At 40.2% G+C, this 12,464-nt stretch overlaps 1 protein-coding gene across 1 annotated transcript in view; it reads left to right on the forward strand.

The window, feature by feature from the left end:
• LOC116303504 (uncharacterized) overlaps positions 1-12,187 on the forward strand; it is a 32,566-nt gene extending 20,379 nt beyond the window's left edge. The window contains exons 30-42 of the mRNA XM_031713059.2: positions 2,487-2,639; positions 2,855-3,186; positions 3,841-4,084; positions 4,587-4,775; positions 5,063-5,266; positions 6,359-6,475; positions 7,237-7,401; positions 7,493-7,678; positions 7,932-8,174; positions 8,573-8,797; positions 9,059-9,232; positions 9,338-9,942; positions 10,435-12,187. Of these exons, the coding sequence (XP_031568919.2) occupies positions 2,487-2,639; positions 2,855-3,186; positions 3,841-4,084; positions 4,587-4,775; positions 5,063-5,266; positions 6,359-6,475; positions 7,237-7,401; positions 7,493-7,678; positions 7,932-8,174; positions 8,573-8,797; positions 9,059-9,232; positions 9,338-9,942; positions 10,435-10,821 (3,224 nt within the window). The 3' untranslated portion in view covers positions 10,822-12,187. The remainder of the gene's footprint in view (positions 1-2,486; positions 2,640-2,854; positions 3,187-3,840; positions 4,085-4,586; positions 4,776-5,062; positions 5,267-6,358; positions 6,476-7,236; positions 7,402-7,492; positions 7,679-7,931; positions 8,175-8,572; positions 8,798-9,058; positions 9,233-9,337; positions 9,943-10,434) is intronic.
• The last annotated feature ends 277 nt before the right edge of the window (positions 12,188-12,464 follow it).

The following is a 12,464-nucleotide window of genomic DNA, read 5'->3' on the forward strand; positions in this document are numbered from 1 at the left end:
CAGGATGTATTGTATTCATGGTGTTGTAGGATGTATTGTATTCTTGGTGTTGCTGGATGTATTGTATTCATGGTGTTGCTGGATGTATTGTATTCTTGGTGTTGCTGGATGTATTGTATTCATGGTGTTGCTGGATGTATTGTATTCTTGGTGTTGCTGGATGTATTGTATTCATGGTGTTGCAGGATGTATTGTATTCATGGTGTTGCTGGATGTATTGTATTCATGGTGTTGCAGGATGTATTGTATTCATGGTGTTGCAGGATGTATTGTATTCTTGGTGTTGCAGGATGTATTGTATTCATGGTGTTGCAGGATGTATTGTATTCATGGTGTTGCAGGATGTATTGTATTCTTGGTGTTGCTGGATGTATTGTATTCATGGTGTTGCTGGATGTATTGTATTCATGGTGTTGCAGGATGTATTGTATTCTTGGTGTTGCTGGATGTATTGTATTCATGGTGTTGCAGGATGTATTGTATTCTTGGTGTTGCTGGATGTATTGTATTCATGGTGTTGCAAGATGTATTGTATTCTTGGTGTTGCAGGATGTATTGTATTCATGGTGTTGCAGGATGTATTGTATTCTTGGTGTTGAGGATGTATTGTATTCATGGTGTTGCAGGATGTATTGTATTGTTGGTCAGGTTTCTTGGTGTTGCAGGATGTATTGTATTCTTGGTGTTGCTGGATGTATTGTATTCATGGTGTTGCAGGATGTATTGTATTGTTGGTGTTGCTGGATGTATTGTATTCATGGTGTTGCAGGATGTATTGTATTCATTGGTGTTGCAGGATGTATTGTATTCTTGGTGTTGCTGGATGTATTGTATTCATGGTGTTGCTGGATGTATTGTATTCATGGTGTTGCAGGATGTATTGTATTCTTGGTGTTGCTGGATGTATTGTATTCATGGTGTTGCAGGATGTATTGTATTCTTGGTGTTGCAGGATGTATTGTATTCATGGTGTTGCTGGATGTATTGTATTCATGGTGTTGCAGGATGTATTGTATTCTTGGTGTTGCTGGATGTATTGTATTCATGGTGTTGCTGGATGTATTGTATTCTTGGTGTTGCTGGATGTATGGTATTCATGGTGTTGCTGGATGTATTGTATTCTTGGTGTTGCTGGATGTATTGTATTCATGGTGTTGCTGGATGTATTGTATTCATGGTGTTGCTGGATGTATTGTATTCTTGGTGTTGCTGGATGTATTGTATTCTTGGTGTTGCTGGATGTATTGTATTCATGGTGTTGCAGGATGTATTGTATTCATGGTGTTGAGGATGTATTGTATTCATGGTGTTGCAGGATGTATTGTATTGTTGGTCAGGTTTCTTGGTGTTGCAGGATGTATTGTATTCTTGGTGTTGCGGGATGTATTGTATTCATGGTGTTGCAGGATGTATTGTATTGTTGGTCAGGTTTCTTGGTGTTGCAGGATGTATTGTATTCTTGGTGTTGCGGGATGTATTGTATTCATGGTGTTGCAGGATGTATTGTATTCTTGGTGTTGCTGGATGTATTGTATTCATGGTGTTGCAGGATGTATTGTATTCATGGTGTTGTAGGATGTATTGTATTTTTGGTGTTGCTGGATGTATTGTATTCATGGTGTTGCTGGATGTATTGTATTCATGGTGTTGCAGGATGTATTGTATTCTTGGTGTTGCTGGATGTATTGTATTCATGGTGTTGCAAGATGTATTGTATTCTTGGTGTTGCTGGATGTATTGTATTCATGGTGTTGCAGGATGTATTGTATTCTTGGTGTTGAGGATGTATTGTATTCATGGTGTTGCAGGATGTATTGTATTCTTGGTGTTGCTGGATGTATTGTATTCATGGTGTTGCAGGATGTATTGTATTGTTGGTCAGGTTTCTTGGTGTTGCAGGATGTATTGTATTCTTGGTGTTGCTGGATGTATTGTATTCATGGTGTTGCAGGATGTATTGTATTGTTGGTCAGGTTTCTTGGTGTTGCAGGATGTATTGTATTCTTGGTGTTGCTGGATGTATTGTATTCATGGTGTTGCAGGATGTATTGTATTGTTGGTCAGGTTTCTTGGTGTTGCAGGATGTATTGTATTGTTGGTCAGGTTTCTTGGTGTTGCAGGATGTATTGTATTGTTGGTCAGGTTTCTTGGTGTTGCAGGATGTATTGTATTCTTGGTCAGGTTTCTTGGTGTTGCAGGATGTATTATATTCTTGGTCAGGTTTCTTGGTGTTGCAGGATGTATTATATTCTTGGTTAGGTTTCTTGGTGTTGCAGGATGTATTGTATTGTTGGTCAGGTTTCTTGGTGTTGCAGGATGTATTGTATTCTTGGTTAGGTTTATTGATGTTGCAGGATATATTGTATACTCCTTCAATTTTCTTACTATTGCCAGATGTATTGTATTTTGTGACACTGCATAACTTCAGCTTTACAGTTCCATTCAGTGTCAAAACTGACTTGATTGACTTGATAAATTATGACTAGGTTTGCCAGGGGAACCAGGAAACCCAGGAAGGGCAGGCCTGGATGGTCCTCCTGGCCCTAAAGGCTTTAGAGGCCCAAAAGGTTACCCAGGAACCGACGGAGGGATTGGTGAACCAGGGGCAAATGGAGCCCAAGGACGACCTGGTCGAATTCGTAAGTATTCCTCTTACTCGAACTTCTATGTAGAAATAAAAATCAGTGGCATAAAATATTTTCACATATAAAACAGAAAGCATTTCACAAGCATGGTCAATGATTAATAACAAACTTCTTGAAGTTCCATGTTTGGCACAGAAAATAAAAATGATCCATCAATCCCTAATTGTATCATAACATAAAATGTTTCTAAAGCATTTCTATCTTTCCAGTTTGTGGCCAAGAAAATGCTGACTATGCCTTCCTAATGGATGCTTCTGGTAGCATTCGACGAAGGGAATTTAGCCTCCTGAAAACTTTTGTAAATAACATCGTAGAATTTCTCCAAGTTGGGCCAACCCTTACCCATATTGGTGTGATCGAGTACAGCTCTTCAGCTTCTCTCCAGCTCAAATTTGATGAGACTTACAACAAGGAAGAAATACAGCAGCGTGTAGAGTCAGTTCCTCACACCCGTGGTCTGACAAGAATAGATTTGGCATTAAAAGTTGCAACAGAACAGTTATTTACACTTGGTGGGGGAATGAGACCGAATTCAAGAAAGGTAAAAACATGCCTTGTTTTAGTTTTCATACAGCAGAACCACTAGCCAACCTCGACCCAGTTGCCAAACTCTACTGGCCAATCTCTATCCAGTGGCCAACCTCTATTAAGCGACCAACCTCTATTTGGCGGCCAACCTCTATTAAGTGGCCACCTCCATTGAGCAGCAAACCTCTATAAAGCTGATACAATACAGTAGATATTATTTGTGGTGTGACAATCTTTGTTTTAACTTTTCGAAAAATGCATGAGTATCCCATAGGATACGAAATTAATAATGATGATATCCCGACGAGATTAAAAACAATAGCTGTTCAATCTCCTAGAGGTTTGTCACGTTCAATTCAATATGAATAAGGTCTAATTAATAAGTTTATTATTGATGGTTTTCACGGCCGCCATGTTGAATGAATTTAACAAAAGATTCGTCATTAGTCTCTTTTGTTATATCATCCAACATGGCGCCGTGTCTTTTGCTATATCATCCAACATGGCCCCGTGTATTTTGTTATTTCATTCTCATGGGAATGATTGAAAACCAGCAATATGTACAAACACAAAAATCTTGAAACATGTAATGTGCTAGTTTGTACCATGAGGCTTTGAAAATTATACAATATTTGAATAAGTTGACTTTCTTCCAACAACAACACAGGTTGTGATTTTGCTGACAGACGGCAACCAAACCAGCACTGACAGAATCAAAAATCAAACACCTCTTCCTCTGGCAGTTGCGCCTCTGAAGAAGCTAAATGCTAAAGTAATTGCCATTGGCATTGGCAGTGTTGACAAGAAGCAGCTGTTGGATATAGTAGATGATGAAGAAGATATTCTACTGCCCACGAGCTTCGATGACTTGGTTAATTATGTCAAACAGACTATTGCCAAGTCTTGTCGAGGTAAGAAGAGAGCTACTTTTTGTTGGTCAGTGTAGTCACACAGTTAACAGCACTTTTGATTTGTATAGTGCAGTTTTCGTATGACTGTGAAAAGTTCACGGCACGAACACGGTCGTGACACAGCAAGGGATACGCCAGACAAATCACATTGCACGAGAATTTACTCTGCATCCAATCAAATACCCGGAACACGGCATAAACACGGCGCGGACATGGTCACGCCAGAGTCACGGCACTTTTAGACCAATCATATTGCGCGTGAAAAAAATCAGCCAATTAAAATTCTAGAAAGTGTCACGGCACGTCACGCTTACGGCACTGAGCTTTTCACAGTCATACGAGAACTGCTCTAAAAACATGTTCTCTCCTCTCACAGTGTTGAATATGTCAGAAAAGAAAAATTCTTAGAAAACATGCTGAAGTACACGCATGCGCAAACGTTTCTCTAGTGTCAACAGTACGGCTTGTTAACTAAAAAAGTCCTTTTTCCATACCTACGTAGGTTCCCCAGGAGATAACGGTCCTTTTGGCCTGAAGGGTTACCCTGGACTGCCAGGTCCTCCAGGTCCAACTGGTTACAAAGGGAATCCTGGCGGCACTGGTGAACAAGGAGCTGTTGGACTTCCAGGTTTACGCGGAAACAATGGCCCACCAGGTGACCCAGGAATGGTTGGAGACAAAGGAGCTGCAGGTAAATGTCAATTGCGCAGCTTGTGTTGTTTTAAAGATGACCCTAATTGTGTCTTGCTGGTTCCTTGACGACCACGTTTCTTGCCCACTCCCCCAACCAACAGTGATCATCACCAGGTTTACGCATTATCTCCTTAGTGACACACTGCATCGTACCTGTCCCACCCCTCATCCCTTAGTGACGTTGTCTCCATCTCCCCCATTACCCCCTCATAAGGTGACAAGGTGATAACCTCACAGTGAGATTCCCTCATAGTTTATTTTACTTACGTTTCTTCAACATTATAGGCTCCACCACTTCAGGTCCTCGTGGTCCCCCCGGAGATGATGGTTTACCTGGTCTTCCAGGCGATAGAGGTCTTGATGGTATGCCAGGAAAGAAAGGAGAGCAAGGAATGAAGGGAATACCTGGGACACCTGGTGTGGAAGGGGAAGTAGGTGCTTTTGGACCTCCAGGTGCAATTGGAGAGACAGGCTCGTTTGGGGCAACAGGTAAAGAAGTTTGAAAAAGTTAGAAATGGTATAAACACCCTTCAAGTCCACCTCAGATTGCTGCTCGAAGCAAAAACGCGCGAGGCCACACTGTGCCTTTAACGTCGCTATTTTCCTACTGTAAGTCCAGGTTTACTAAGGCTACAACATCAAAAAATGAGGGTAGATCGTTGGGCTAGATTTTGAGTAAATCGCTAAAATGTCCGAAAATTCGGATCGTAAAGCACCGTTTAAATGCACTGTTTTGGAAATTTAACCATTGCGAACTCATTCTTAAACACAATAAAATTAGCGACTTCGGGTTTATGATCATTAATAATTATATAATAGATCATATCCATTTTGTAATCACTACCAAATCCTGCAATCTGATTGGTTCAAAGGAGTGCGATTAATTCCCAAATCGCATCCTAAGGAGCTCTTAATCGCATCCTTTTGAGCTCTTAATCGCATCTTTTTGAAAGAACCAATCACAGAATAGAATTCTTATATTCAGCCAATCAAACAAGCCTCTTCAATGCGTTTGCAAAGTGTTTTTCTCTGTGAATTGGGACATTTTCACACTTTTTGATAGATTTTATTACGAAAAAGCAAATTTTTTCATCTAGTCATGTGTATGCTTACAAAAAGGATATGATTAAGTGGTAATTGAACTTCGTGTCGTGCAATTTTGGACCAAAATCATACTTGTGATTAACAAATTGCACTCCCACTACACGGTCGTGCAATTTCGTAATCACTTGTATGATTTTGGTCCAAATTGCGCTCCACTCAGTTCAATTACCATCATTAATTATTATATATAAAGTATTAAGTATTAGATATGAATACTTCATACTAAAAGCAATTACTTGTAATTACTACTTTATAATCGATACTAAATACTCATACTTGAAAACTTGATTTTTAAAACTGATGCTAATAGTTAATATTTAAAAGTTTTCAGTATTCAGCACAATTAAGTATTTCATCATATCACTATTTGTAGTTCGATAATTTTGTAAAAGCATTGCAATTTATATAAATGCGTTTTAAGAAATAAAATATTATTATCTTTAATCGTTAGATAATTATTTTTTTGCAAATTTATAGGTGATGATGGAATTCCTGGGAAACCTGGTCTTCCTGGCCAAAGAGGTCCACCCGGGCGGCCAGGTAACCCTGGTCGTGATGGATTAAATGGCCGTCGAGGTCGTCAAGGAGTCACAGGTTGGTTTAACAGAAAATTTCAGTTTACAGTTTTTTCTTTAACATTCAACAACCAAATGCCGATCCACTAATATCTGCTGTTGCTGTCGCTGACGCCTCTAGTATATATTTCTTGCTATTAAGCTTTACTTCATTTTATTCTTTAATGTATTTCTGTTTAAATGTAATTTATATGTACATGTATTTTGTCTCCGGCTGAGCTCGCGTGGACTTCGAGTCTTTTCTCAGCCTGTGCAAAGCTACTAAATAAATAAATAAAAAAACCGCAACACCACTACCATCACCATCATCATCATCATCAACATCACAGTTACAGTCAACTTCGTGGTCACCAACCTACCACCATCATCATCATTAACAACAACAGCAACAACATTATAATCGACATCGTCACGTAGTTACCACCACTATCATCATCATCATTATTATTATCATCATCCATCGTCGTCGTCGTCGTCACCACCACCATCATCATCGTCGTCACTATCACCATCACAGTCATTAGCATTATTACCACCATCATCATCATTATCACAATCGTCATCATCATAACCTCCGTAGGCGGTGGCAACAGAGTAAAGACAAGTTCATTTCAAGTCAGTTTACCTGACACTAATGCCTTCGATGATTCTCGATTTGCCACTGCACTGAAAACCAGATTCATTCGTAATTCAATATAGCTAAACATTTCTATTTGTTATTCATACATCGCGAATTTCCTATTTTTTCTGAGATTTTAATAATGATTTTCTTTTCTTAAGGTACCACCGGTGATCTTGGTGCCGATGCCCAAGGACCACCTGGAGAACCTGGAATAAACGGCTCGCGAGGACCCCCCGGAGATAGCGGACCAAATGGTGCGATTGGTGAACCCGGAGACCCAGGACGTCCTGGTATATCTCCACAAGGACCTACTGGATCCAGAGGTAACTTTAAGCGACCGGCGAACTGTAGCCCATAGGTATTGAAAGCGTCCTTTTCCCCGCCTAAGTTCACTGCACTTTTTTATAATTTCAGGTTCTTTTGGAGAGAAGGGAGAGAAAGGCAATCCTGGAAAGTATAACTTTGATATACCACTACCTACTGGCTTGCCCGGAGAACCAGGTGCTGATGGCAAAAGCGGCATGCCCGGTCTGAAGGGTGAGGTAGGCAACCCTGGTGGTATTGGAGAAGCTGGTTCAAATGGAATAAGAGGTTTCCCAGGTGAGTCTTTTCAAACTCTTCAGTTTTGCTTTGGGAATAAAGGCGTTAATCTCTCGTTAATCCTTTGATTCAAGAGTTTTCTCCAGTTTTTCTCCTTCCACAAAATGCTTCACGTTAAATTTTGATTCGATCTTTGAGTTAGCCGTGCGCTAATTTAACTCAACCTTGAGGTTGCTTCAGAGTTCGATAAAAGGGGGAGGGTTTTTCGTGTTGTAAAAATAAATCACTGTATATTATTGTGAATCTTTTACAGGTGACACGGGTGAATTTGGTGATCCTGGTGTAATAGGACCAAAAGGATTTAAGGGAATTAAGGGGTTACCTGGATACGAAGGTCTAAGAGGTGTAAATGGGGTACCAGGCAACCAAGGAGAACAAGGCGCTGAAGGCAACCATGGTACAGATGGTGTAAAAGGAATACCCGGAACTCCGGGATCCCCTGGAAGACCGGGTCGACCGGGTATTGGTGGAAGGATTGGAGAACCCGGCCAACCAGGTAGGGAAAAACGACAACTATATAAGTGCCTACAAGGGAAAAAAATATTTTTATTTATTTAAACACATTTTCCCCCGAATACATTAATCCCAAGAACGAAAGCGCTCATCTTTGGGGTTTACGTAAATCAGAAATATGATAAGGGAGAATAAAAACAATTTCACTTCACCGCCATGTTTGCTTGATTCTTTCAAGCTCAAAAAATGCTTAGGACCGGTCATTTTGTTTACTCATGATTTGCTCGCCGCGTTCACCGCTCAGCTGGGTACTAAATGTGTTCTGATTTGCAACCGTAATTTAGGTACCCACACAAGCACAAAATATTGTATTGTTAGCGTGTAATTCGTCCCCTAATATATACTCGCCTGTCTAACCAATTTACCAAATGTTTACTGCAGGTCTACCTGGACAAGATGGCAAGCGTGGTAATCAAGGCCCCAAGGGACCTTTTGGTGCTAGTGGTCTTCCTGGTGTGGCTGGACCACCAGGAGATCGTGGAACACCAGGCCGACAAGGACGCCGCGGAATAGATGGTGATAACGGAGTCAGTGGACCGCGTGGGGATCCTGGAGAAAATGGTCGGCGAGGTTTTGATGGTATTCCTGGACCACCAGGAGAAAAAGGTATTTGAATTTAAACGAATTATTGACCGTAATGCGCGTGCTCGGAAAATGCCGAACAACCACCGACCTGTTTTCGTCTCAGTCGATGTTCTGTGCGGGAGAATTGATAAACGTCGAGATGATGCCACTTCCCCGTTGAACGCTGGGTATCAACGTCGGTTTTAATGGCCGTGTGCTGTCTGTAGCATTGGGTATTTTGCGATAACATTCATTTCATAATATCGAACTCAGGGTAATTTCAAATCTTTCTTTCTTTACAAGGTGGTAATGGCTTGACCGGAAACCTTGGTTCGGTAGGAGATCCAGGGCCAATAGGAGAAACCGGTCCTCGCGGTGAGGACTCGATTAATCCAGGAGCCAAAGGTGGAAAAGGAGATATGGGGGAAAATGGCTTCCCTGGTAGACCTGGCCCTCCTGGAGACCGTGGTATCGCAGGTAAAGTTAGGTTTTGGGTTTTGGTTGCTGAATGCCGCTGCTTTTCTCCCTACCAAAGTGTTATTTTTTATTGATTTCGTGGTTCCCAACTCTTTCTTTTTCCAGGTCCTCCTGGAATTATGAAAGGACCTCCAGGACCAAGGGGTATACCTGGATTACCCTCCATTATTCAAGGTCAGCCCGGAGTACCTGGTGCGGATGGTCGCCCCGGTTTTCCCGGTGATGCAGGTGACGCTGGTCTCCCAGGTCCACCCGGTGATCCGGGCCCGGCAGGAGATGGTCCAGCCTTTTTAGGTCACCACATAGTGAGTCACAGTCAGTCTACCAGCCCGGCAGCCTGCCCACCTAACACACGAGAAATTTGGAATGGCTACAGTTTACTCTACGTTCAAGGACATGACACATCCCATGGGCAAGATCTTGGATTGGCTGGGTCGTGTTTGAAACGCTTCACAACTATGCCATATCTGTATTGTAACATCTTCAATAAATGCAATTACGCATCAAGGAATGACTACAGCTATTGGCTGTCTACCGATAGGTCTGTACCTATGATGCCAGTTGATGCAAGTGCCGTGGAGCCATTCATTAGTAGGTGTGCTGTCTGTGAAACCAGGGGACCATCCATGGCTGTGCATAGTCAAACTAACCGGATACCAGACTGTCCCGCTGGCTGGTCATCTTTGTGGTCAGGCTACAGCTTTCTTATGGTACGTGAATAAATGCCATCGATCTTTTACTAATATTGGAGATGTGCAAACTCTTAACAATTTCCGATGATCCTTGATACAAAGTTGAGAGATCCAGCGATAAATGAATTTTTCTGATTCAGAAGTTAGTAACAAATTCAAGACATAAAATCTACTACTAAAAAAAGAGAAGTCATGCTTCAAATGCTGCTTGAAAAGTGCCTTGTACGTTGTATAAATATTCATGTGAGCTCTATTTGTCTAAATAGTCCCATTCACTGTTCTCTGCGCTATCTTGAAAGGTAGCCGTTCCTTCGTATCGAAGCTAGACGAAAGATGAGCTTGCAATAATAGAGACCTTTTTATAACACCTTGGACAATTATTCACATCCCTCTATCATTGCAAGCTCACCGTTCGTCTCGCTTCAATGCAAAGGCACGGCTACCTTTCAAGATGGCGCTGGGAACTGTGGAGGAGACTATTCTCATGTTTTTTCCCTTTCCTTTTCTTAGCATACTGGTGCAGGCGGAAGTGGTAGCGGCCAATCCCTTGGTTCTGCAGGTTCCTGCTTACGGTACTACCGCAGAAATCCCTTCATTGAATGCCACGGTCGAGGAACCTGCCATTACTTCGCAAACAAATATAGTTTCTGGCTCGCTACAGTGGACCGACAATTCTCCTCAACACAGAATCCTACCACACTCAAAGCTGATACCCTTCTAGATCGAATAAGTCGCTGCACTGTCTGCGTCCGTTTGTCAAGAAAGAGAAAACGACAGCTCTCTCCACCCTATCCACACCCACCTGTGGCTGGTCAACTGAATCAAGACTCTGCTTTACGTCAACACCAGTATCAAGCTAATTCAGGTCGACAAGGTTTAAACCATGGACAGTCTTAATAGTTCACAAATAGAGTAGATATCTGTGAAAAGGTTTCTTATGCCTGGTTTAGGTTTCAATAAAATTTGTAGAATATCATCCAGAAGACAAAATGTGAAATGGCAACACTAAGAACACGTATTTTGAACTTCCTTCGAAAAAATCGTACGCTACAAAAATCTTATGCGATTACTCCTACTCGATAAGTCGAAGGGAGTAAACTAAATCGAGCATAAGAAATGACTTCTTCCATAAACCTCGTACCGGTCTCTCTCCGTCTATAGACCAAAGTTGTCCCAATATTATGTTTTTGATTTTGTATTGCCCTTTTTTCTTTCGACTTTATATAACCGAAAAAAGGTACCACAAATATTTTTTCTATTTAGTTTAACCGACCCTTTGTTTTTCCAAAAGAACAAAAGAAGACTGGTAATGAGTACGTATACATAGAACTGTGGGGCTGACGGTAGTTCTTATGTACCTTTTTCCCCACAGTACCATCAAGTACGCCTTAACTGATCACTTATCTTCTTTTAGACCTTAAAGGGTGGGGGTGAAAGAGATGTTGGCTCACCAAAAATTAGACCCTAACTTGTTTTCCAAATAAATAAATGAGAGTGGGGGAAAAAACAAGGAAAAAACATAGGAAATGGGCACTCGTCTCTGTAAAAAAAATAAATTAAAAAATAATTTCATTTTGTAAAGGAACAAATAATTTTATCATTATGTGGTAAAAAATCACAAAAAATCACTTTTAGTCTGGGAATTTTTTATTGAAATTGTGTAATTTTTTAGGTTTACTAGGCTGCTAGTTATTCTAGTAAGCTGAGTAGTACTAAACACTAATATAGAATGGTATTTTGTATTTTAACTAAGTAATAAGCGAAAAAAACTGAAGTTTTCTAGTGGAAATTGGCCTTTGTCAATGCGATTCCATCATCCCTTGCGCTCTACGTGCATGAATAAGGCTAGCAACTTGAAGACTTATCCATTTAAATAAAAGGCACGCTATTTGTCCTTAGAAAAATATATCTTTTATGCGTATTTTACCTGAAATTTGTACCAAAAAAATAAATATTCAAAAGCAAAAAAAAAAAGGAATTTTTAGGTAGATTTTTTATTGCATTTATATTGGTTTTACATATAATAGTAATGGGTGCTGTTAAATTTTTGGAGATTATAATTGATTTTGTACAAGGAAACTTTAGTAAATTTTGGGTTGTAGTTTCAGTTTAAATATTTGCAAATTATTCATTAAATTTATAGTCACATATAATTTGTTAACTTTATTAAAATTGTAATGGAAATTTATTATCGTAACTTGAATGTATTAATTTTCAAAACATGTTTTCAGTAATTAATAAAGTAAATTGCTAATTTTTGTTAGACGGGTTGCTAGCTGCATATTAGTCGAGTATAAATTGCTGCAAATAAGAAACAATTCGCCTCCTTATTAGAGAAGTTGCTGCATGGTTATAGATAATCACAGCGCGCGCAGTTTGCAGATTGAGACTGTTGTAGAGTAGCTTAGTTTTAAAGTTGTCTTTAATTTTCAACGGATTTTACAACTAGAATTTTCAATTCAATTTCAATTCAGAAACACACAAGATTGCGTGCGCATCTAAATTTAAGGAACTTGACGGGCCACGATACCAGAACAGGA

This window comes from Actinia tenebrosa, unplaced genomic scaffold (assembly GCF_029948245.1).
Source record: "Actinia tenebrosa isolate PJP-AT-01 unplaced genomic scaffold, QUT_ActTen_1.0 PGA_scaffold0__85_contigs__length_37466705, whole genome shotgun sequence".
Lineage (NCBI taxonomy): Eukaryota > Metazoa > Cnidaria > Anthozoa > Actiniaria > Actiniidae > Actinia > Actinia tenebrosa.